At 45.8% G+C, this 26,351-nt stretch overlaps 1 protein-coding gene across 2 annotated transcripts in view; it reads left to right on the top strand.

The window, feature by feature from the left end:
* Nucleotides 1-24,934, top strand: part of LOC111848713 (ADAMTS-like protein 1) — a 91,776-nt gene extending 66,842 nt beyond the window's left edge. For both annotated transcript variants that reach the window (XM_023820926.2, XM_023820923.2), the window contains 12 exons: nucleotides 4,593-4,720; nucleotides 9,360-9,405; nucleotides 12,025-12,261; nucleotides 13,136-13,262; nucleotides 13,433-13,507; nucleotides 14,607-14,764; nucleotides 19,435-19,546; nucleotides 20,083-20,221; nucleotides 20,553-20,603; nucleotides 21,261-21,465; nucleotides 23,907-24,054; nucleotides 24,717-24,934. In XM_023820926.2, the coding sequence (XP_023676694.2) occupies nucleotides 4,593-4,720; nucleotides 9,360-9,405; nucleotides 12,025-12,261; nucleotides 13,136-13,262; nucleotides 13,433-13,507; nucleotides 14,607-14,764; nucleotides 19,435-19,546; nucleotides 20,083-20,221; nucleotides 20,553-20,603; nucleotides 21,261-21,465; nucleotides 23,907-24,054; nucleotides 24,717-24,805 (1,515 nt within the window). In that variant the 3' untranslated portion in view covers nucleotides 24,806-24,934. The remainder of the gene's footprint in view (nucleotides 1-4,592; nucleotides 4,721-9,359; nucleotides 9,406-12,024; nucleotides 12,262-13,135; nucleotides 13,263-13,432; nucleotides 13,508-14,606; nucleotides 14,765-19,434; nucleotides 19,547-20,082; nucleotides 20,222-20,552; nucleotides 20,604-21,260; nucleotides 21,466-23,906; nucleotides 24,055-24,716) is intronic.
* The last annotated feature ends 1,417 nt before the right edge of the window (nucleotides 24,935-26,351 follow it).

Raw genomic sequence — 26,351 nt, 5'->3', positions numbered from 1 at the left:
CCCTTCGGTTTTGGAAACGGTGAACGGTGGAAGGGTAGCACCTGCCCGCCAAAGGCCCCTCATCTGCCAGCGATCACCTTGGAATGGTGTCACACTTCTCAATGCGAGGTGTTATGTACCCAGAATGCAACAGTGGTCCTTATTACGAATAAGGAGTACTGTATTCTCAATGAGAAGTGGCCAGTTTCAGGTTATTTTCCACCATGGCTTGTTAGAATGGAACGGCTAATCATCGGTCCTTATGTAACACAAGACTCCCGTGCCAGCTGGGGAGGGGGACGGCCAGCCCGGCTTCTGTCGGCTGTGCGCACCATCAGCCACCCGCTTCTTTTAGTTCTGTGGGGTGCAGGCTACGTCGAGCGTCAGTAGATGTCACCGTAGAGCGATTAGAAGAAGAAGGATATTTTAGACCTCATTGTTGGACTATGTAGTACCTTGATTTTATTGTTATACCATAGGAAGGAGGCTGATAATTTACAGAAATGTCAGTTTTCGTTGTGAAGATGTGCAGTTGTTCTTTGATTTGTACCAAAAAGGGAACATGGTAGGAACAGATTACCACTCTCGGCAGGGTCATCAGTGACTGATGTACGCCGTCTACAGTTCATTTTGATGCCTTACATTTTAGTCTTTTATGTGACACTTTTATCCAAAGCAACTTTCACTAGAGGGAAGAGTTACAATTTTTGGTCACACTTTACTTGATGAATCGTGACGCGTCTTCCGTGTCAAGCTGTCACTATATCTGTTGCTATGTCTGTTTATTCTGCAAACCTTGAACTACTGAAGGAACTACTGAAGGAACAAGTAATGAATAACACAAGTGAAATACTGATCTCATGTTTGCTCATAAGTAATAAATCATGGCACATCTTTTAACTCAAGCAGTCACTGTGTCTGTTAATTCTAACTATTGAAGTATTACTAAGTATTTGTGCCCCCTTAAGTAAAGCGTTACCCAATTTATGAGTGCTCCCTGGGATTTGAACCCACAACCTTTGCATTGTTTGGGCAAGATACTACTTGTTGAGCCACAGGAGCTGAACACCTTGGCCTGATTAATATGGTAGTTATATAGGATTTCTGTGTCTGTATTTGAGGGCATTAACCGAGAAAGTATTTACCCTCTGAGCAAAGAGCAGAAGGACCTTAGATCAGAGATATCCAGGGAAACTGGAAACTGATGCTCAGTCTTTGCATCATTTGCACTTTGTAAACAGTGAATTAAGGTACAGTCAACATACTCTCACCATGAATTCAGATCTGGGAGTAAATGAGTTAAAAATGAGCAAACTGAAGATCATAAATCTGATGGTACCAAGCAGCATGTTTGCCAACATAATGTGAAAGTGGGGAAGTGAAATTGTGTCTGGCATTTCGGTACCTTCAGCCTTGGGTTTCATCACATCACAAGTGGGCTTGATGTGAGTCTGCAGTGCTCGTTTGCCTAAATTCGCCGAGTCACTCTGGCGGCGATTAGACGGATTTACAGTTACTGTTAATGTGCGCTGCAAGCTGCGCGCCGTGACGGAAATGCAGCAGGAATCGCAGCTGTACTGCAGGTACGGTTTCAGGCAAGTGTTTGCGATGGGGCCTGATTCCAGTAGGTAGGGTTACAAGGCAGAGCGTCCAGCTGATGTTGATCCGCTGAACCACAGTGGTCAGTTGGCGCCATTTCCAGTGTTTACTCTCAACTCTGAGCACGACTGGGTTCCTTTAAGGTTGATCCCCCTAAGCCTCTGAGAAGCTGGCCCTGTGGAACCTCAGGTTCAGAAAGTCATTGCAGGACCAGTCTGGTCCCACTTAGCCACCACAAGTACTTCACTCAATTTAACCGCCCCCCGCCCTTCTCTGTGCGGTCAGAGGCAAGCAGAGGTCATGCGATGACGGTGCATCCCGCTGGCCATCAAAGGCTGCCGAGACCCTCTTGGGAAGCTCTCGAAGATCCAGCTCTCATAAAGTCACAGCGTCGCTCCAGCTCCCCGTCATCGGAGAGCACGGACCGCTCTTGGGCCGTTTACTGTGAGCGAAAGCAGGGCCCGAGTTGCTTGCGGCTTGTCGAGTAACCCAACTCGTAACCATCATTAACCGCGACAGCTGAACTGCGGAACCCGTGCCAATTTGCTATGTGGGTTTGATTAAAATGTGTCGGAGATATACATCAAAACACTTAAAATGTCAGGAACTGGCTTTTGGCAAAGGCAAAAAATCTGGGCTTTGCGTTTTTCTGGATTCTCTAGAGCGTCCCACTGGATTGCTGTCGATGTCGGCCACATGTGTGAGAAGCTCTTATTGGTGCACAAGAGGTGTCCCAATGCAGGAATGTTCTGGTAACTCTTCTGGGATGGTTTGGCCTATACACAGCCTGCCAATGCCAGCCATGTTGTAGGTAACATATGTGGAGGTCTTATTGCAGGCCTTTTTCAGCTGGAAATCTTGTTTGAAGTGAACTTCAGTGTTCAAAAACAATAAGGGTGATGTTAACTACATGCAGAAAATGTCAATTGAGATCTGCCTCTTTGAACCCTGTCTGTGTTTATAGATTTTAAATCCTTTACTGAAGTTGCTTGGGTTAATTCTCTCCTATGTACAGCCAGGATTTCGATAGTGAACAATAGTGATGCGGGCGCTGCATCGGTCTGTCATGGTGAAGAAAGAGCTGAGCCAAAAGGCAAAGCTCTCGATTTACCAGTTGATCTACGTTCCTACCCTCACCTATGGTCACGAGCTGTGGGTAGTGACCGAAAGAACGAGATCGCGAGTGCAAGCGGCCGAAATGAGTTTCCTCCGCAGGGTGCCTGGGCTCTCCCTTAGAGATAGGGTGAGGAGCTCGGTCATTCTGGAGGGACTCAGAGTAGAGCCGCTGCTCCTCCGCATTGAGAGGAGTCAGATGAGGTGGCTCGGGCATCTGCTTAGGATGCCTCCTGGACGCCTCCCTGGTGAGGTGTTCTGGGCATGTCCCACTGGGAGGAGGCCCCGGGGAAGACCCAGGACATGCTGGAGGGACTATGTCTCTCGGCTGGCCTGGGAACGCATCGGGATCCCCCCAGAGGAGCTGGAGGAAGTGGCCGGGGAGAGGGAAGTCTGGGTTTCCCTGCTGAGACTGCTGCCCCCGCGACCCGACCTCGGATAAGCGGAAGTTAATGGATGGATGGATGGACAATTTTGGTCTCCAATTCCTAAATTCTCCTCAGCCGAGTGTGTGTCAGTGCGGATGTGCGGTGTGATATCTTGTCTGCATGCGGTGGCATGGTGTCACAACATTAGTTTCGGTGAAGTTTCTTGTGCAACGTACTGACGCAGATTTGCGTCATCTTGCCATTATGTCACATTATGTCGTAATGTGTGTGTCTGTGTGTGTGTTTCTGCTATCGAATGTGGCATTATCTACTTGCTGGCGTATCGCTGTCTGAATTTGAGTTACACCTGATCTTGTCACCTCTGACCGCATTTACATCTGAGGTCTATAGTAAATGATATGCTCTGATGGAGAGACGCCCGGAAGCGGACGCAGTAGGACATAGTGGGTGTATGGCTTAGTGTAACAGGTGCAGGAGAATAGGCAGCGCTGCCAGCCGTTTAATGACCCGCTGTCCATATCTGAATTAATACAGTTTACATGCAGTAATGTACGTGTGATGGGCAGCTACAATATCAACATATGCCCAAACCGAATTCCATCTGGTGGTCCGGGTCCCAAATGTGAACGCAAGTCGAGGCAAGCCAGTATTTGCCTGTGTAAGGTCATGTGTTTATGTGTTTCTGGCTCATTCAGTATGTATGTGTGCGTGGGTTTATGTATGTTTGTTTGTGTTATCAAGTGTGTGTTTATTTGCTTCTGTGTGGCTTTGAGTCTGTGTATTTATGCCCCAGTGTGTGTCTGTTTTTATTTGATTGTGTGTGTGTGTGTGCCTGTGCATGCGTGTTTCTGGCTAATTTTGTGTGTGTTTTTATTTGCTTGTATGTTGTTATGTGTCCATGTGCTTCCGGGTCATTCAGCCTGTGTTCGTCTCTCTGTGCTCGGTATGCAGTGCTGTCAGTGCCCTGACAGTGACAGTTGCTTGTGCTCGGTATGCAGTGCTGTCAGTGCCCTGACAGTGACAGTTGCTTGTGCTCGGTATGCAGTGCTGTCAGTGCCCGGACAGTGACAGTTGCTTGTGCTCGGTATGCAGTGCTGTCAGTGACCTGACAGTGACAGTTGCTTGTGCTCGGTATGCAGTGCTGTCAGTGCCCGGACAGTGACAGTTGCTTGTGCTCGGTATGCAGTGCTGTCAGTGCCCTGACAGTGACAGTTGCTTGTGCTCGGTATGCAGTGCTGTCAGTGCCCGGACAGTGACAGTTGCTTGTGCTCGGTATGCAGTGCTGTCAGTGCCCGGACAGTGACAGTTGCTTGTGCTCGGTATGCAGTGCTGTCAGTGCCCGGACAGTGACAGTTGCTTGTGCTCGGTATGCAGTGCTGTCAGTGCCCGGACAGTGACAGTCGCTTGTGCTCGGTATGCAGTGCTGTCAGTGCCCGGACAGTGACAGTTGCTTGTGCTCAGTATGCAGTGCTGTCAGTGTCCTGACAGTGTCGCCTCGTTCCCTCCGCACAGAGCTCACGGACGGCCCGCTCGGAGGAGGACCGCGACACCCTGTGGGACGCTTGGGGCTCCTGGAGCGAGTGCTCACGCAGCTGCGGAGGCGGCGCCTCCTACTCACTGCGGCGCTGCTTGAGCTCCAGGTGATCGACGCACTGCACTCCCCACCACACTGCGCTCTGCACCGTCGCTAATGGCTTCCGGCTTTCAGGCTACCGCCGTCACGTTAATCGGCTCGCCTTCTTTTTCCAACATTTATGGGGTGAAGAATCCCAACCTCAGTGAATACCGTGACCTTACTGTACATTAAACACCAGGTATAATGTCTTTCCTGGAGATCAGGCTGGAAATTCTCCTCAAAAGGCTTCAATAAAACATCTCCAGATGATCCACAGAAGGCTGGAGGTGATGAAAATGAAGCTGTAACGATTTCACAGCCTCACCCACCAATGGACATACAGTACCGTGCCAAAGTCTAAGGCAGTCGAAGAAAATGTTTAAAGCTATTTTTCTGGGTAGTAAGTGTATATTTGCTTAGGAAAGAAACACAATTTATCATTGGAACATATGCAAATGAACCGTAACACAATAAAAACTAACAAGAATTCCTTCTGTTCTCCAAAAAATCACTGATATCTTGTTGGACAGCTAGAACAACATCGATTCAGTTCCCAAACGTCTCCTCACCCTAACCATTACATATATTTGTTAAGTATATGTAAAATTTCTCCACCAACTCAATTAATTAATTAACTTAATTAGTTTAATAACGCTGTTCAGTACTGATTAGCCAAACAAGATGTGCTACTGGTCGAGTCAAAAAATACCTTGGCGTGTTGCTGAAAGGTTTTGAAATGGCTAAGCTGACACACTTTGACAGTCATAATAACGTGGTTTTGCACCAACATGAAGATCATTTAACATGAGGGTCGTTTTCTTTAACCATTTAAGACTTTTGCATAGTACTGTATGTTATATCATGAAGCAGTGTATGGCCACACATACAATGCAAAGTCACTCCTCCAGTCCCTGACTCAGGTGGGATGGGTCTGTAGCGTACAGTCAGCCAGCGAAAATCTCTGTCTGTGAACAGCTTTGGCATCACAAATGTTTTCCATTAACTGCCCTCAACAGAACAGCGTCCTTTTTCCCTCGTGAGGTTTACGTCCTTCCAAATGGAGTCAGACAAGTCCCTAATGGCACGAGTAAATCTCTAAACAAGCACCGTTCCCGCCGGCAGTAATGGGGCGGCTCGAGGTAGTTTCTAGCGACTATTAAGGTCCCCTCGACGGTTGACAAAGGGCCGTATTGTGCCCTCCGCTCTGGGACCCGTGCTGTGGTTTCCACTTTAAAACGCACCGTTGGTAATGTGTGGCGAGCGGTTTAACCAGCAGATAAAGGGTGCCTCATTCCACTGTCTTTCCTCCCCTGCGGCAACCAATACATCATATACCTGAGATTTGACAGCAATATGAGAAAATCAGGTCACATGTAGGAAACTGCAGGATGTGCCGTGGGGGGGGGGGTCGGTGCATTTTTAGTAGGAATGCTGCCACATTTATGGCCTGAGACGTTTCTGTAAAGTTACTTCATGCATTCTGTTCTTTAGAGTTTCCCCGTAATGCGTCCGGCACTTCGACTCCGTTCGTTTGGCCTTTGTGGTTTTGTAGCTGAGGCTTCCGCAGCCATTGGACTCGCATGCCTCCCGCTTCACACGTTGACGAGGGCCCGAGAAGCACCAGGGTTTTGGCCCTGTTGATGTTTAAGGTGCCTGATGTACTTCCCCACGGTCCCCTCCCGTAGACCGTCTGTGGGCTCGCTTGCAGATCTTCGCATTAGAACCTGAAATAGAGTTACGCGGAGATTTCAAGAAGCCGAGATTCCTCAAGACGTGACAGCTGGTGATGACTGAACTCCGCCCTCACAGCTACTTGGCTGAGAGAATTTGTATAGGATGAGCAGGAGCGAGGAATATCTGTCACATGACCTTGTCACATGACTTTGGAATGTCACTGCACGCTTTTAATTGCTCTTTGCTCAAAGGGGATGCCAGTTTTCCCCTCAAAGTCACTAAAGCGTTGTACATCGTCATTTCCGTCACAAAGAGCGACAGCGGCCACATGGCTCACTTTTACTGGCATGCTTTAGACACCTATAAAGCTGACCTAGGAGGACGGCCAGACACGGTTCCCCGTGTGGTCAGCTTCTGTGATTTGTGTGAGTAGACAGGGATTAGGGAGGTGTGGATGGAGACAGAGGTGGTTGCTGGGGGGGATGGAGGGCCTCCCCAAGAGCGCCGGACTGGAGATTTGCAGCTCCCAGTTAAAGTTGTGCCGCTAGAGCCTTGTCCTGTGACTGGAGCAGGGATACCATAAACTCTCTTGCACGACCTCTTTAGGGCGGCCTGAATAAGGAACATAAACATCACACAAAAACAATGGTGATGTCACCTCATAAGTGAGGCGGGGGTGAAGGAAAGGCGAACGCATGGCAGTTTAATGGTTCGCAGGTTCGTCGCAATCTCCCGCGGGACAAGTATTTATGTGCTTTTGTGGCAGTTAAGAAGGTACAGTGGAACACAGCTTTGGAGGATGAGTGTTAAAGTATGATCTATTACGTCTGTTCGTGGAGACATTCGGTCGAAGCAGAAACACAGCACCAGTTTTTATTGTGCTATAATCCTCAGAAAGCCCCGTGATGAATCCCAGCTCAGTGCTATCGGCTTTTTATTGTCTTTCCATCACCTGCTCACATGAGCCGGGTAATCAAGAGCCTGGTAGCTAGACGACTGAAACGTCAGGTGTACGCTTGGTGGAATGTGAAAAAGGTGACTTGTTATTGAACCTTATTGGCCAATGAAAACCAGTCTCTTTGGTGTCTGTGCTTCCTCAGGGATGCGCTTCCTCTCCCTGCTATCACTGGCTGATCAATCCCATGATCCCCTGGGGCAGGCTGGGGTGAGAGTCGGAAGGGGGGAGAAGTATAGTGGCTCTCTGTGTTTGATGCAAGGGGCTGATGGGTACCGACACCAGCTAACTAGAACCACCTGGGACACCTGGCAATGTGTCTGTGGGAGTTGAAGTGGGTGCAGGTTCTGTTGTCTCCCTGCATATTAAGATATGAGTGTTTCTGTGGAGCAGTTCAGTCGCTGTTACAGTTTGCGGCTCATAGCTTTCAAAGGGAAGATCTAGGGATTTCTGCCAAAAAGACCACTATTGCAAAATTTGCACCATGTTATCATGCCATCTAAAGTGTTGCTCACTGCCACTGCCGACATCACGCTGCTGACCAATCAGAGACCACTGGATAGGCTCCAGTCCCCGTATCGGATTTCCTCCTTAGCATTCAGGGCACCGGCAGGAGATGGAAAATTAGGCATGTTCTAAACATGATCTATCAGCCCGGTTCTAACAGAGGTGGCAGTCTGGGGACTGCTTCGAGGGAGGGAGCCATGCAGTATCCCTTTCTTTTTGATAATTTATTTATAATTTATTAATATCATGACAGGAGTAATGTAACGCCACACAATCACGCACGTTTAATTTATAATTTGCAGTCAACTTTATGACAAGTTTATGTAACTTATAAGTTTTAAAAAAAAAAATATATATATATATATATATATATATATATATATATATATATATACACATACGCGCACACACACAAACACATACACACATATATGATTAGGTGCATTAATGTATGTCTACGATTGTGGATATACTGATATTTCACATGTGGGAGTTTTAATGCTTTGAGCAGATTCGAGGCCCTACTCCTCTCACTTTAAAAGTTCTTATAAAACTGGGGTATTTTTCTTTTTCTTGTTTTTATCCGGCCCCGGGAGTTTTTTTATTTTATTTTTATTTTAATATTTGCATCCCGGTGTTAGAGATCCTGAAAGCGTTCTCTGTACCGTGTGCCGGAAGGAAAGCCGCCATGGTAGCTGTGTGTGTTGGTCGCCGTTCAGGAGTTACACGTCGACTCCGGAATTGTGGAATGCGAGCGGCCTCCCTCTCCAAGCCCATGATGTCAGAGTGGACTCTCCCCGCTCTGCCCCCACAAGCACCAGCAGGCCTCATGGGTTCTGACCAGGGACTGGATTTCTCACCCACTGGGGAAGTTGTGGGATATTTGTGTCCTGGCTGCAGTAGATAAGACATAAGTTATTTGATGCGCTGCTGTTGATTTGCGGCCCATGCCCCCCCCCCCCCCCACGGGTGAGCTGACTCTGTAGGCTCTGTTTGTTTTGGCCAACATACCTTCTCTGAATTATCCATTGCCATGTCCCTCCCAAGGGCTGCAGCTTAAAGCAGAATCGTAAAATCTTTTTGTCCGGCAACTGAAGGGGCCAGCAGATGATTTAGCGATTTTGCCTATTGTGATATAAGATTAGTTCAAGCTTTTTTGACAAAGAAATGTCACTCATGTTACCGAAGTTGGCAGTTCACTTGAATGAATGTGCTGTCTGGAAAATAATCAGTAGGCCATATTTTTCTGCTCTTTACTGGAGATCCCTATCCTCTGCGCTCTACCAACTGTGGTGCCAGTTTCTCAAATGAAAAAATGTCTCATGTTTACTTGTCTTTTCTCTGGTTAGTAATTTGATATATCCGCCAAGTGCCACTTACAGCTATGCTTACAGTAAGCTTGCCGGCTGAAATGGGAGCCCATTTTTTTAAATGCAGTTTGCGGTCGCTGTTTTTTACGCTGGATTGAAGGATTGTGAGTACCACTTAACGGAAGCCCGGTGTTGATCTTGGTTCTACTGTGTTCCAGGACATGTGAAGGCCAGAACATCAAATACCGGACCTGCAGCAATGTGGTAGGTAAATGCTCGTTTGATTAGGCTGTATGTTTTGGCCTGGTGCACACCTAACCGCATTTACAGGTGAGACTGCCGGACGGGAAATTAAGACAGTCATCGGTATTGAACAATTTATGAGTATTTTATGGTAAATTTCCTGACATGAACCATCACACCTCATGCTAATTTGACTCGAGGGATAGCGGGGAACAAGGGTTGTTTCTTATTCTCAATAAAACCCGATGTCAGGAAGACTGAAGTCGACCCTTTATTTTCCAGGCAGAGTAGCTGCTTGTTTGCCACATCATTGGCAGATGACTGGGTCGTCTTTGTCAAACATGACCACCCCCACCCCAAGTCCCCCAACCCTGAAAACTGCTGGTCCAGTATGACACTGCACAGGTCAATCTGAGTGCCATTCTCTCCTCCACATCCCCAACTGTGCCTGATTGCCGGATAAATAAGCACGTTGTCATTCATGTTGGCGTGTTTCCCCTGCTTTCGTTACCAGAACCCCTCCCCCCCCCCATTTCCCAGTCTTTCGAGTGCTGTCGTGGAGAAATTTCACTGTTGCTCCTCTCCAAATCATCAGGAAAAAATCCCAAAGTGGCAGCATGTGGAAAATAAAGTCAGGCACACTTTTACAGATGTTTAGCTTTAACATAAGAAAGATGTTATGCTATTTGGAATCAAAAATGTAAGATTCCCAACAATCCAGTTGGCTCTATGAATGTAACAAAGTAACAATCCAAATGTAAAAAATGTAACAATCCAGTTGGCTTTATGAATGCAGTCAGTTGGATGGTTCTTATGTCTGTTGCTTTATACCCCAGTATTACAACATGTGGTCCCTGCATTTCAATGGCAATAACAACCATGAATTAGTTATGTCACAGGCTATTGACACATGAACACAAATCGATGAATAGATAGAGCCCCTATAGTAACACATCAGGAGAATGTATAAAATTGTATTGTGACAGTAATGAAATATTGTACATTTTTCAACTATAGCCTTGCATTGACTTACATTCGCATCTGGGATAAGGACCACCGGACCGGACAAGTCATTTTGGGCTTTTCTCGATATTGTAACTGTCTATCACATTAAATTCAATTTAATTTATTTGTTTAGCGTGTTCTCACAACATTACATTGTCTCAAAGTGCTTTACATTATCCCTGCCCAAATCCCACAGTGAGCAAACCAGAGGTGACAGTGACAAGGAAAAACTCCCTAGAAGGAAGAAACCTTAGGAGGAACCAGACTCAAAGGGGGAGCCCATCCTCCTGGGGCTGGCAGGGAAAGTCAAAGTCCCAATACATTACTGTATGCATACTGTATTATATGGATTCCCTTAAGTGTCATGGTAGAAAAAAATATTATCTCGTAAAAATTCATGCTCTTGAGTTACTAATTCATGCGCTCGAGTAAGTAAATCGTGCTCTCAAGTTACTAATTCATGCACTTGAGTTAGTAATTCATGCACTTGAATTAATCACCAGTCAGACAGCATGAATTAGTAACTCAAGGGCACAAATAAAAACCTCAAGAGCACAAATTACGAACTTGAGTGCACAAATTAATAACTCAAGCGACAAATTAGAAACTTGAGAGCATGAATTACTAACTTGAGCGACAAATTAGTAAGTCGAGCAACAAATTACTACCTCATGAGCATGAATTACTAACTTGAGTGCCGAATTAGTAACTCGAGCTACGAATTAGTAACTAGAGCGCACATTAGTAACTCGAGAGCATGAATTACTAACTCGAGTGATGAATTACTAACTAGTAACTCGAGCAATGAATTAGTAACTCAAGCACAAATTGTAACTCGAGAGCATGGATTAGTAACTCGAGCGCTGAAATGAGTAACTCCAGAGTACAAATTACTATGAGGTCATATTTTTTTCTACTATGACCTAAGGGGCTCCGTAGTATTATAAATTAGATATGGGCAGCGGGTCATGTTACACTAAGCGATACACCCACTAACCTCCTACTACGTTCGCTTGTAGATGGCCAGGTCATGTGATGTGATGCTGAATCACTATTCTTTGTAGCCATCTTGGCGTGTCCAAACTTTTGATGGGTGTAAATGCGATTCGACTCGATCACGTGTAACTTGAAGTAAGACTGTAAACACAAACACATAGAATCAGCCAGAAGCAAATACAGACGCAGCAATACACAAGCAAATAAACTCACAATGCTGCACCTGATAACACACAGACACATTACGACCGTGTGACATAATGGCAAGATGACGCAAACCTAGGTCATGACGTTGCACAACAAACATTCCCCAAACTATTGCCATGACACAAGGCCACCACATCCGCTTTTCAGGCGTGTCTCGGTCAGTGTATATTATTACTGTGGACCTCTGACATAAATGCGATTGGAGGTGACTCAGAGCCATGTGCTGAGGGACTGCAAGGGTCCCCGCATTGTAGACAGGCAACAACAGTGCTGTTATGGGTCGGAGGAGCTCAGCCATGTAGAAAACGCTCTTCAGACTAGTGGTGCACGTGATTCTTCAGCGTCATCTAGCTTAACTGTAAAGTGATCATGAACCTAGTGAAACAGTCAGATTCCCATCTTCTGGTCTTTAACCCCCCTCCCCTCCTCCAGGACTGCCCCCTCGGAGCCGGGGACTTCCGCGCGCAGCAGTGCTCGGCTCACGCAGACGTCCGACATCAGGGCCGGTACCACGAATGGCTGCCCTTGAACAATGACCCTGAGAACCCCTGTGCTCTGAAATGCCGGGCCCGTGGTTCCGACCTGGTGGTGGAACTGGCCCCCAAGGTGCTAGACGGAACCCGCTGCTACACAGAGTCCCTGGACATGTGCATTAGTGGACTCTGCCAGGTACGTGCTTCCCAGTCTCTGCCACCAGAGGGCAGCATAGAGGACCATGGGATTCCATGAATGAAGAGTTGGCAGCTGTCTCAAAGGATGACTCCCTACATTAATTGACTGAGTCATAAATCCAGAATCTGAGATTTAATCCAAATTGACTCACATAGCTAACAACCTACATTATACTCATTTAAACAGCTGGATTTTTTTCCATTGGAGTAATTCCAGAAGGTATACCTAACTCAGGCGGGAATGAATTGCAGTTCCTTTTCTTGAGCTAGAACTTGTTACCTTTTGGTTGCGATGTTACATTTAGCTCATTTTGAATAAGGAGCCATCTGTACAGCAATGTCTAGTAGATTTAACATATTGGCTTTACACAGCAAGTGAATCTGGCATCCACTAAGCAAATGAATATGAAATTCAGCCTGAGTAAGGAGCAGAGTTGTGTGTAGAATGGTATCCCAGAAGGTTCATGCAAATCAGGTTTTGGAAATGGTTTGCGATGATGAGGAGCCACGCGCAGAGGGACTGCGAGGATTCTCGCATCGTAGACGGGCGACGGCAGTAGTGTTATGGGTCAGAGGAGCTCAACCGTGCAGAAGACATTAGCTTGGGCCATATTACGGTACATCAGCTCCTTCGGTGCTTAAGACCACATGGAGTGTGACAAGTTCAGCATATGGCCGACAGCTCCACCAGGGAAGAGCCACGAGGAGACACCATATAGTCAAAGTGCGTGGAGCCCCTCCAATCCTAGCAGCAGTCATAAATATCAGAGAGAGGAACGTTAAATAGGGGGGTTGGTTGGCAGAGCTGGGCCCGTTACTCGCTTGACGTGGCACCATGTTTTTTAACACTGGATACCGCCTTCCTGTGGTAGATCGTTGGCTGCGACCACGAGCTCGGCAGCACAGCCAAGGAAGACAACTGCGGGGTCTGCAATGGGGATGGCTCCACCTGCAGGCTCATTCGAGGTCACTACAAATCCCAGCAGTCAGCTGGGAAGGGTGAGTTGCGTAAAGGAGGTAACAGGTTAATATACCTACCTATAGCCATAGTGTACGTGTGGTAGCGGCACAACTGCTGTTGCTTTGCTGATTAAGGACGGTTCGTTGGACACTTGTTGATTGCTTGACGGCTTCTCTTCTTCCCTCCTCCCTCTCTCCTCACTCCTTAGCGGAGGACACGGTTGTTGTCGTCCCCTATGGCAGTCGGCACGTGCGACTGGTCCTGAAAGGTCCTGATCACTTGTGTAAGTCTTGGTAGGTCTAGGGCGCTTCCATCCAGAACTAAGCCGAAACCGTAAGCTGTTAACTGAAGGGTGTTGCCTGTTGTGGGCTTTAGAGATTTGCCTTCACGACTGTAATACAGATGCAAAAGGCTGAAATTATGTGCGTTTTTCATTGTGATCGAGTGTCTCAAGGAAGAAATTGCTGAATCGCAGAGCAAGGATCAGTTTCTGTTAGGTGTGAGAGAGTAAACACACTGGCCGATGGTAATACTTTCAATGACAAGTCTGCTCAATCAAGGCAGCAACAATCCTAATATTGTATGTTGAAAAGCACGGCAAAATTGGAGGAAATGGGATTTTTTTTCCCCCCTTTTTTCTTCCACAGAGGTAGATCTAAGGGTTTCCAAGGGTAGCATTAGCGACAGAAAAACTTTGCCAGGAAACTCAAGGAAAAATCAATAACAAATGTTCCGTTTATTTCTATAACAGCCAGTTAGCTAGGTCCGCTGTGGAGTGCAGAAGGAACTTATGAACAGATTTCTCATTAAAATATTTTGCTATTGGTCCTTTGAAAGGGCTGCCATCTGGACATGGAGGGTGAGGGGCACTTTCACACATTCCAAGACTTGCATAGTAATGGTGTGAAATTCTGTGATTTTGAACACAAGCGTATTATGTAAGAGCTGACTTCAGATCAATGAGAAAATGTGTCGTGCCTCTAGAGGTATGTGTTAGCCAGTCAGGGTTGGTTTATAATTTTATAGCAGCAATTAAGACGACAAGGAATGTCGACTTAGCCGTATGACGTTGTTTTTCTTGATCGTGATGATTGTGGTATTGGTCACCACTTAAGAAATGGATAATGCTGCATTAAGATTACCCCAGCACAGAGTGATTTGTGGTTTGTGAGGACTTCCTTACATTTAGAGATTGGAAGCATTAAAACTTTAGTCTGATGCAGGTAGGACATAAGGTATATGGATATGATCGATCATGAAGAGTATCTCGGCATTAGGAATAATGAGCACTAGGGCGCAAATAAAAACCTCTTATTTGTAATTTTTGTTGTGTTCCTATTGGGATGAATTCTGATAGGTTGCTCGTACGTTCTCTCTTCTAGTCCTGGAGAGTAAGACTCTGCAGGGAGTCAAAGGAGAAAACAGTTTGAGTGTGCCTGGGCACCATCACCTTGAGAACACCACCGTGGACTTCCAGAAGTTCCCTGACAAGGAAGTTCTGAGGATGGCTGGACCACTGGGGGCCGACTTTACCATCAAAGTAAGAAGGTCCATTCACCCGTTTCAGGCCACCAAAGCTTGCATTAGTACAATACGGTTCTTCTCTTTCCTATAGTGTCTCCAGGATCCAAAAAAAAAAACAAGGATATGGTATCTTGAGCAGAAATTGAAGGTTTCTGAAATGCTTCTAGAAGGCTATGATTGTCCTCTACGTAACATCAGGGTGTATTCATTATGAATCAGTTGGTTCAGGTGATATTGCTTTAAGGAATGTGAATTGCTAGAGATTTGGTCTTCTTCCATATACATAATTAATGAGGTGATTATGTTGGAGATGAATTCCACTAAATGGTGAGGTTTGCCTCACAATGTTACCCTGTGTGACTTAAGACCATCTGGGAAGCATTAATGTTATTTATTGGTTTATGTTTATTTATTGTTTTCCTTACTTTTTGGATTAAGTAGACATTTTTGAGTAAATGTGTCATATAACCAAAACAAGTGTAAACAGTTGTGCGTCAGGTTTCATTTTTAATAGGCTTATTTGCTATGGTAAGGAAATGATGTCACGCAGGGTACATCCACGTGGCTCGGGAAGAGCCAGAAATTTAAGCGTTACTTGCACGTTACCCTAACAGCAGCCCGTGTTCGATGTGTGGGAATCAAATGGATAACTATTTAAGATAAAATAGATCAACAAATCGCTGGGAAGTGCTCGACATATCAAGCTGTCAACAGGGAAATAGCTTCACGCAACGGGTCATACATGAGAAAATACAGTGTTCGTTACATGCAACATTGTTTCGCAAAAGTTTCCCCAGGAGTGGCTAAGTGCGCTGTGACAGGGTTTGTTAGACATTCGGTAATTCCGCTACATACTTTCTTGGACAGAACGGGTCATGCTAAATACAGAAGAAATCTTTGGTGGGTAACTGCTTCCTGGTCTCGATATAATCATCATGTGCTCTCTTTTTACTCACCCATCTGTGCTGTCATCACTTGCAGAACAAACGACATTATGGAGAGTGGAGGTCATGTCCTCTGCACTTACACTTCGATAGATGTAAACACAAGCTGATATTCTAGGAAAAGGGCCAAATTAATGCATTAGTACCACTATAAGTCTGTTCATTTGTATCGTGCAAAGTAACTTGGCTTATTCAAGCTGGGAGTAATTAATATGTCTGTTAAGTAATGTGAACTTATATAAATTCTTCCCAGTAAATCAAGGTCGTGACCTGAATTTCACTTTCAACAGGTTGATAATTAACGTCCTGACTTGCTGCCGCAAGGCCCACCGTATGGCAAACCAGGCAATGTTTTACGTGCCAGATTTTCCCAAATGATTTGGTCGATACCCCACGTCAGTTAGAGGATTTTTTCCCTTCTGCTTATAAAAGCCATTGGATCAGTGTCCAAATGACTTTTCATGCATGGAGGTTTTTAAAAGTGTGAAGCCGGCATCGCTCGGAAAAGGCCAGCGAAAACAACCCTCAGCAAACAATTTGAGTCACAAAGTAAATAGGAAAAGTCGGACAGAGAAACCCGAGAAGCTGCAAATCCAGAACTTTCTGATCTGTCAGCAAGGCAGGCTGCCGCTTCATGTCACAAATTTGAAGCGGAGGTGGAAACGGTTATTCAACAGGCACTTATTGCAAATATAGAACTGGGTGTCAAAGTTCAAGACTAGTTTAGACTAGTTTATTTATCCAGTCCTGGAAAAGCGGCCGTTTTGGATGAATTCGTGGGCTCAAGAGGTGCACAGAGTTCTCATGTGACCACTCAGGTATCTTGGCAGATACCAAATGTTTATGGATAACTTTTGGTTAACACCACCTTCGTTTAAGGCTTCTGAGTCACTGAAGTCCCCTTCACCCCTGTGATCATGAGGTATTTGTGGTAATCTCTCTGTTTTTTTCTTCCCATATTCTTTTTGGGCTCTAGTTTGCTGTACCTTTTCATTTTCATTGTTTTCGAAAGAAATAATATTAGGGAAGCATTCATTAATTCAAGAGTGTACTTTTTAATGGGCTGTTCCAGGTTTTCTCATATGAAAATACATGAATTATAAGATGGGTGGCATGGGGTTGCATTAGTTAGCGCTGTCCCCTCACATCTCTGGGATTAGGGATTGAGTCTCTGCCAGGGTTCCATTTGTGGAGCTTGCATGTTCTCTCCATGTCGTCGTGGGGTTACCTGTGGGTACTCTGATATCCCCCCCAGTCCAAAACCACGCTGAGGTTGATTGCAGTTACCAAATTGTCCATATGTGTGCTTGTGTGAGTGAATGGTGTGTTGCTCTGCGTTGGGTTGGCACCCCATCCTGGGTGGTTCCCTGCCCTGCGTTGGGTTGGCATCCCATCCTGGGTGGTTCCCTGCCTTGTGCCTGTAGCTTCTGCGATAGGCTCTGGACCCCCAGTGAACCTGAATCCGACAAGCGGGTATATTAAATGGATGGATGACTTATAACCATACTGAGGACACGTGTGGATATAGGGCCCCCTTGTGATGTAGGAATGTGTGTGACTCAGGTCCTGTGTATTGTTTTCAGACTGACAGCTGGGAGAAGCAGTAGAAAGGGAACCAGGCTCTGTTTCCACTGAGTTCTTGGTTGCCCCCCCCTGGTTTTGGAGCAGGGGTGCAGCCACAGCTATGAGGACTCTGCGTCAGTGTGAAACACTCTGTCACTTTTGAGGAATGTGGGAGGAGAAGCAGGTCAAAAACACAGCATCTGACACCACCGGCAATGATGTCAGAGCCCCCCTACTGCCACGGGCTTTGTTAAAGCTGATTGGGGCTTACTGCTCCTGCCAGGTTAGGCAGGAGGGTTTGGGGGTGTCCTCATCGGGCGCATATGAGTCCTGATTAATCAGGATTTTTTTGGACTGCCGGTTGGTATGTGCTTGTTCGTTCTAAAAAGTGGAGGGTCCCTTTAGAATTAAACAAAATGTCTCTCTGTAATTTCACTCAACCTGGCAAATTTTGCGCCCCATTCCTTGCAGGGCTGTTAGATCCAGTTATAAGTTGTGCAAATTTCTTAGTGAGTCTCCACGAGGGTCTTGGTGTGAGTCTCACTGAACGTTTCAGTGAACTTCTCAGAAGCTCTCTTACCATTCCAGATATTCAGCTGCATATGTAGGTCCTGGTGGGACTACTGTGACCTCAAAATTAGAGCTTCCACACAAGAAAAACAGCATGACCTCTCTATGGCCTTCTGTAACACAGCTGCAGTAGACATGGTCATTGCAGGTTCTCAGGTACTGCTAAGAAAATATATCTGCGGAAATATTTTAACCGTATGATTTATTTTACAACATATTTGGGCAAATCGGTGGATTCTTAAAGATTCAACCTCTTAAAAAATGCCGAAAGAAATGTTTTTCCTATTGAATTAATTGAGTGATATTTTAAGGTGTGGCTCGTAAGTGAACCTTGTTTTAATTTTGGAGACATTTGTTTATCCTGATACCCTTAATTTCACTCTTCTCACCTGAACATTTGTGACTGTAAATGTGGTAAGCGCGTTACATTTTTATGTCGGTTCATGGATGTGGAAGCTGCTGGCACCTAGTCGTAGCCCCTCGCTAAGTAGCATGTCAACAAGTGATAGTATTGCCTGAAAATCCAACCGTCCTGCCAGAATCCCGCAGTGGAGGTGAGGGTCACCGAACTGTGCATGTGTTTTCACACATGGACCGTCAAGAGAATGCAGTAGTGGAACATTTCATTTGTCCTCTTGGGGCAATTTTGATTGCTGATGTCCATTAGTGCTGTTTGCTATTTATTATGGTACGATGACTTTGAAGTTCCATGCCTAAATACCTGATCTCAACAGGGTCTGTTGTGGGATATCAGCTCGGGGGGGGGGGGGGGGGGGGGTGTCGATTCAGCTATTCGAGCCAAAAACAGGGCTGGTGCTGATCATTCGTCAACCTAATTGATGTTATTGTTAGTTATGGCAGGAAGATAGACCAGTGGTCAAGCTTTTGGAAACACTTCTAGTTTTTAGAGATTGCAGCACTTTATTCAACTGTTGCTCCAGTCGCTTATTTAATCGTCCAAAGTATGATATTTGTTACATGTTTTGATTGTTTATAAACACTACCGCCAATATTCGCGTAGTAATGCCAAAAATGCTAGGTGTTTCCACAGTTTTGGCCACTGATGAAGCTAAATGGCTCTCTAGTAACTAGTTGCTTTTCAGACCATCTTGTGTAATGGTTTTGTAAGCTGCGCTTGTGCAGCGTCTACCACCAGATGTCTGTGTGATGGGGAGACCAAAGCTCTGAGTTGGGAGCATTCCCAGAACTTGCCTGTAAAACTCTGTCCAGCCCGGGCGGCTGGGGTATCTCTGGAGACAGCAGCCTAGTCAAGGCTGAGATGTTCTACTGAATTCGCTTGGCAGACGTGCGGCCCAAAACTTCTCCATTTCAGGAGGAGAATCCCCTTTTAGTGCTTTAGCATATCGACTGAAGAGACTGTGGAGGAGGCTCTCGATGACTTTTTCGGAAGTCGGCCCGACCATAGTGCCAAACCATCTCAGTCTCGCCATTGACCTGGGGTGACTATAATTTGGATTAAATAGGTCTGGGAGTCGCAGTTTCCCAGCTCTGGCCATTAGTTATGCATCTTTGAGTAGAAAACTAACCAATCAGATATAATGGTGATGGACGAGCATCTCAGTCGCCGGTCATCTGATTCCTCTTTCAGATCCGTTCTGTCGCTAGCGTGGACAGCGTGGTCCAGTTCATCTTCTACCAACCCATAATCCACCGCTGGAGGGAGACGGACTTCTTCCCCTGCTCAGTGACCTGTGGCGGAGGTAGGAAATTCGGTCTCCATGCTAATAGAGGTAGATGCATGTGCCATTGGCAATGCTCTGTGTCACTGTACTGACCGCCGTTGCTTTCGAAGACCTTCTGTTTCTTTCAGTTTTTACTAGATGCCTGTTTATTCTTCTCCTTAGTCCAAAGTTTCCTTCTGATTTTTCCTAGTTATGAAAACACAGTAAAGGCGGAAACCATGCGCAGTTTATGAATGAAGCCTCCCATCTCAATTAGCAGACGTATGACTATTTACTGCCCTGAATGTCACACTGTAGTGCTTTAAATGGGAAGATACCATTTACCTAAAGGATTCAGATGTGTGGGATGAGTATGGTGGAGAAAGAAATGGCAAAACAATCAGTTATGTAAACAGTTTAAGGTCGATTTAGACAAGAATCGATGGTGGGAAATTAGCAGTAATGATAAATTAAAATCAATGAAAAGCAGTAACAATCATAATGTGTGTAGTTTGTCTTGCTTGAATACCTGCACTTCCCAACTGATGTCCTTCCTTGGCTGCGATTGGCCGCAGGGTATCAGCTGACATCAGCGGAGTGCTATGATTTGCGCGGAGGCCGCGTTGTGGCAGACCAGTACTGCCACTACTACCCTGAAAATGTGAAACCCAAGCCCAAGCTGCAGGAGTGCAACATGGACCCTTGCCCTGCGAGGTTGGAGAAACAGACTCATTCACACCTTGGCAACACACTTGGACATTGAATCATAGCCTAAAAAAATTTGGAGGCTCACAGTGTGTGAACTTCTAATGCCTTTTATTAAATTAGGCGTTTTATTGCATCCGTGGGAGTCTGTACATCCAGTAGTTTGACTAGTTTATATAGAGCTGGTAGGTGCTGCTGATTGGACGAGGCCAGTCAGAACCTCTCAGATGTCCTTCAGGCCTGTACACTCATCAACCTTATCGGTAAACAATTGGAAACTGAAACACTTTTCAGTCTACCGTTTTTAACCATAACAGACGTTTCCTCTTATTTGTAACAGCGACGGCTACAAGCAAATCATGCCCTATGACCTCTATCACCCTCTTCCAAGGTATGTAAACCAGGTCAATTTTCACTTCCTCACTGTCACTTTCACCGAGAACAGTGTTGCACATTTCACATATTCTCATGGTCCAAAACACAACAGAGGGTAGAGAGTGGGCGTTCTGAACCATTTCACGTACCCAGTTCATTGACACTATTTAGGCATGTGAAGAAAGCATAGGATATTCAGTGATTGTAACTGATACAATAGGAGGTGGTGAAGTTAATCTGACGCACATTTTGTTTTCATATGAAGTACAACATTCCACTGCAGTGTCTCCCAACCTGGTCCTCAGAGACCCCCAGTCCACGTTTTTATTTCCTCCCAGCTCCCGGTAATGTGGTCTTTCTGGCAGGGAGCTGGGAAGGAGCAAAAACGTGGACCGTCTTGGGTTCCCCGAGGGCCGAGTCAGGAAACACTGTTTTAATGCATTTCTGGGTTTTTTTTTTATCACTGTTCTCTTTAGTCCATCCAGCACATTGTGCACAGTTCATAAATGGCAACTGAAGATACGCTTTTCGATATTGTTTTCCCATGTAAGTTTGCATAAATATGTGTGCTAAATTATATGCGTGAGAGCTTGCTTTTATATAGCATGTTGTGTGTGTGTCCATTTGTGTGTATGTGTGTTTATGTGAGTCTAACCTGACCCTGCGTTTACAGGTGGGAGAGCAGCCCCTGGACGGCCTGTTCCATGTCCTGTGGAGGGGGGGTCCAGAGTCGCACTGTGTCGTGCGTGGAAGAGGACATCCAGGGTACTGTCACCCCCGCGGAGGAGTGGAAGTGCCTGTATTCGCCCAAGATGGCCGTCGTGCAGCCCTGCAACACCTTTGACTGCCCCACCTGGCTGGCGCAGGAGTGGTCAGCTGTAAGTTGCGTCACCGCGCGCTCGGATCGGCGCTGCGGCCGCAACGAGTAACACAGCGCAGGCAGAGTGTGTAGACAGACGGTTCACATTACACAAATAAAACATAACATCCAACCACTCTGCCTATAAATACGTGGCACTAATCAGGATGTAAAATGCATTACAAGAACAAATGAACCGTACTTCCCATAAATATATAGTACTGAAGGATGAGTGTGTGTGTTTGAGTTTTATGTGTATAGATTTGCAGGCTGAATGCAATAAAATGTGAAAGTCATTTGTGCCTTCGTTACTAGGGAATTTCCCTTGGTCACTGGTGTATCCTAGTATGAATGAAGCCCAAAGATTTGTGTTTTACGGCCCTGGATGTGTCCCAGTAGTTGGCTGGAGGTCCTACCAGAAGTTTGGGTCATCTACAGGCCGAGCTAATTGTGGCCTGTGGGTTGTTAATTGCTTATTTCTGGGTGCCCTGTGGTGTTGTGATTGAAGCATAAACGTGAAATGTGAGCGATGCAGTTAGACGGGGTCAGTGTGACCTCAACTTCCATCACTGCTACACCACTGCAACCGCACGTGACGCCGTAGTATATTAATCTCTGTTACCACTGAACACATCGCAGTGGTCACACGCTAACAATGTGTTAATTAACCAAAAAAAGGTGAAAGGGCAACAAAATTCGTCTTCTGGGCCATTCTCTGGCGGGACAACCCCACATGTGTGAAAGCCCCCCTCCCAATCTGGGCAAGGCTCCAAAGCTAGAGAAATATGGCTGCTAAAGTAAACAGCAGGTGAACTTCACACCCCCGGATAAATTATTCGCAGTGACCTGAGACGCCCCCAAACACGTCCAAAACATGCAGACTATTAATTAAGGCCTCAGAATTGACCCACCCCACCACAATCACGGCTGTTGAGTTACGGCTTTAGAAAAGCACACAATCCCTGTTGAGGATTAACAGGTGGTGGGGGCCGGAGGGGCAGGTTACTTCCTCAGGTTTGGCGGTTGGCCACAGGTCAGAGAGGCCCCTCCCCTTTCGGTCCAGTTCTGTTTTCATGGTGAGGTTCATTTCCTTCCTACTTTCCTTTGGCAAACGCAGCGGGAGACCACTGAGCCAGACTTGTGGCTCGCTGAAACCCAGGGTGCTGTTTGCCCTCTAAATTCCTCTCTCTGAACTCCCCTTAAATACTTAGCAAGGCATGTGTGAAAGCACTCTCTCCAGGCAGATAGTCTATGGGAATTCTCATTTTCCTGCCTTTCTTTTATATTGTCACGGCCTCAGTCAAGGCATCGTCACCGAATACTCTTTCCCATGTTCATAAAGACAAAGCCGTTTTGTCTTTTTGCCGTTATGTTAATTTCCTTCATCAGACTGATATTAAAACTGACCTCTCAGATATCTTTTCCCTGTCAGACCTTGGGAAGAATTAAGTTGCTCTACTGTGCTGCCAAAATCTACCCCCAAACTTTTCACGCACATGTTCTCCTCTGTCATGTGACATGTCCTCTGCAATGAACTCCATGTCAGGTGACCCGGTGTCGCCGAATGGCTGCAATTTGACAAAGCCCAACCAAAACTGATGCTGCTTGGCATAGTGGTAGCAAAGACAAGGGCAGCTCATGCACTTGATCTTGACAGCACAATAACTTAAAAAGTAATTGGATGATCAAAATGGATTATCTAATGACTATAACTGTGGTACGCTATTGGTTGGTTTGTTTTCTTAATTTTTTTATTTTGATGAAGATTAAATGCCCTGGTGTACCAGTTTTATCATCTGTTTGCTATGAATATCCTTGAAATTTGGATGTGTGATTCTAAACCAGATACTTAGTAACATAGTAAAAGTACGGGATTTGAACCCGAAATTTGTTTGCTCCCAGCCAGACTTGTAGCCAGCAGGTAGTGAAATAACAAGTTTGACCCCCCTTGAAATTTGCTGCCCCCCCAAAATTCATTTCTGGCTACAGGCATGCCCTAAACAGGGTAGCATTGCTGAAAGCCGGTAACATTCTTCTTCAGGGGACACAAGTAACTTACACTATTGGCCAAAATTGTGGAAACACTTCCAAGTTTCAGAGATAGCAGAACTTTCGCAGAACTCTGTTGCTCCAATGTATGATATTTGTAACATTCTCTGTTGTTTATAAACATTACCGCCAGTATTCGTGTAGCAGAATGCCAAAAATTGCAGGTGTTTCCACAATTTTGGCCACTGTTGTAGTTACCCAGCTACTACTCATGAACAAATCATTAGCTAACATATAAAACTATGAAATGCATGAACCGTCATGATTAATTACTGATGAACGAACATTAGTTAATTAATGCATTAGTTAACATTATTAACTACTATTATTATTTGTGTCCCCTAAAGTAAAGTGTTACCTGAAAGTATTTTTGCTGTTGTCACATGCTCTCTGTCCTCGCCACTCCCCCAGTGCACTGTGACTTGTGGCCAGGGCTTGCGGTACAGGGTAGTGCTGTGCGTGGATCACCGGGGTCTCCACGCTGGAGGCTGCGACGCCAAGACCAAGCCGCACATCAAGGACGACTGCCTGGTCACAGTGCCCTGCTACAAGCCTGCAGGTGGGTGGTCCTGGTCCCTGTGTGCCCACTACTGGCACTAAAACGATACAAATACAGCGTCGTCTGTGACCAATATATGTATAACTGAGGCTGATGTGGGCCCTGATGGCATCTTACCTATAGTTTTAAAAGAGATGAGGGATATCATTAGCCAACCTTTAACATTACTCTTTCAGAAATCCTTATCTACTGGTGTGGTACCTTCTGATTGGAAGCATGCTAGTATAACGCCCATATTCAAGAAAGGGGATAGAAGTAATCCAGCAAACTATAGGCCAATCAGTTTAATTTGCATTACTGGAAAGGTAATGGAAGCTATAATCCAAGTGAAAATGGTAGATTACCTGGATTCAAATAACATTCCGAGGGATAGCCAACCTATCTGCTAGTGCAGTGGAAGCTAAAACCCTGGGTTCCTTTAAATCAGAGCTAGATAAGATTTTAACAACTCTGAGCTATTAGTCAAGTTCTCCCCAAATGAGCTTGATGGGCCGAATGGCCTCCTCTCGTTTGTAAATTTCTTATGTTCTTAACGAGCATATACACACACGCACACACACATGTATATGTGTGCCTCCACACACACGCACATGCACGCAAAAATGAAACAGCAGACCGCAAAGTCCGCAAATAAAAGCATGTACAACTTTCATGGGTTGCAGAGAAGCTCCCGGTGGAAGCCAAGCCTCCTTGGTTCAAGCAGGCCCAGGAGCTGGATGAGGAGACCGCCGTGACTGAGGAGCCCACGTAAGTATGGCTTCAGCCACCTGGTCAAGGTCACCTGACCAGGAAGACGGGAATTAGCATGTGACTGTAATGATAGGCCAGGTGGGAGGTCTGTAAACCTGTGTATTTGTGAGAGGGTTTGTGGTATCTTTGGGTATCAGTTTATCATATGTCAGAAAAAAAGAGTACGCTTGTCACTCGGGCTGTACCCTCAAGGGTCTGCCAATTGTACACTAGCTGTAGGTAACTTTTTAGTCTAATAGATTCTGAGGAACATCCTCAAGGGAAAGCAACACTGATGTACCCCCAATGGTAAAAAATGTTCCTCATAGACCATTTCTGTACTTTAAAAGGTACATTTACCCTTGAGGGTACAGCCCTAGTGACAAACAAGGGTATAAACTTGTACATGTCTAGGTGTTATTAGGTTGTGTGTCTAGGTGTTAGCAGGTTGTGACAGCATTCTGGAGCTTTCTTCAACCCATATGGGAAGATGTACATATTAAAAGATCTAAAAATTATGAGAAACAGCTATTCGAGGTCTGCCGTTGACCCTATGCCGAGCTTCTCCCATCCCTGGCTCAGGTCACACTAACTACGGCCGCCGATGCTAACCGCTACCTTAGCTAGCTCCCCGCTAACCGCTACCTTAGCTAGCTCCCCGCTAACCGCTACCTTAGCTAGCTCCCCGCTAACCGCTACCTTAGCTAGCTCCCCGCTAACCGCTACCTTAGCTAGCTCCTCGCTAATCACTACCTTAGCTAGCTCCTCGCTAATCACTACCTTAGCTAGCTCCTCGCTGACCACTGACTTTGCTAACCTCGCTGACCACCCACATCCCCCGCTTACTGTGAGCTAATGAGAAGATGTATTCCTCCCAGACTCCCCTGACCTGTGAAAAGTCGCAAAGGTTACGTTAATCGGTCCTTCGGGTAAAAGCGCCTGCCAAACAAATTATTGTAATAAATAAATAAGATCCAGACGGTAATATGATTTCCATAAATATCTGCGGAGGAATAGGTGGATGGCAGGTGTCACGCTCGCCGAATGCATGTTCTGGGGAAGCCATTACGTGTACAAGCAGGTGATGATTTACGGAGAGAAATCATGCTGGGCAGCTTTATCTCCAGATGCAAAGCCCAGAACCTGGATCATCAAATATCCATTTATAAATGTAACAGTGTGTCGTGGGGTTAAAAAAAATTATGACACTGATATGTTTGCAATATGGTCAAGGGCGTAACTTTGGCTGGAACATTGGGGGGGATTGAGGTCTCCACCCATTACGGGGGAAACATGATTATTGGGGGGGTTGTATTAGCTGGTTTTGATTTATTGGGGGGGCTATGACGCCCCCATCCCCCCCATAATTTACGCCCATGAATATAGTCCTAATCCCAAAGCTGCTGTTTACCTGGTGGTTGATTTTAGCCCATTCAGCCGTGACCTTCAAACCAACCGCTCTCATTAGTTTCCCACTTAACCAGCTATATTGGATTATTTTAATTCATTTTTGTGTGGCCGCGGCCCAGAAGGATAAGCAGTTTGGAAAATGGATGGATGGATGTATT

The sequence above is a fragment of the Paramormyrops kingsleyae genome, chromosome 12 (genome assembly GCF_048594095.1).
Source record: "Paramormyrops kingsleyae isolate MSU_618 chromosome 12, PKINGS_0.4, whole genome shotgun sequence".
Lineage (NCBI taxonomy): Eukaryota > Metazoa > Chordata > Actinopteri > Osteoglossiformes > Mormyridae > Paramormyrops > Paramormyrops kingsleyae.
The sequence above is the reverse complement of the archived record's forward strand: the minus strand, read 5'-3'. Positions and strand labels throughout refer to the sequence as shown.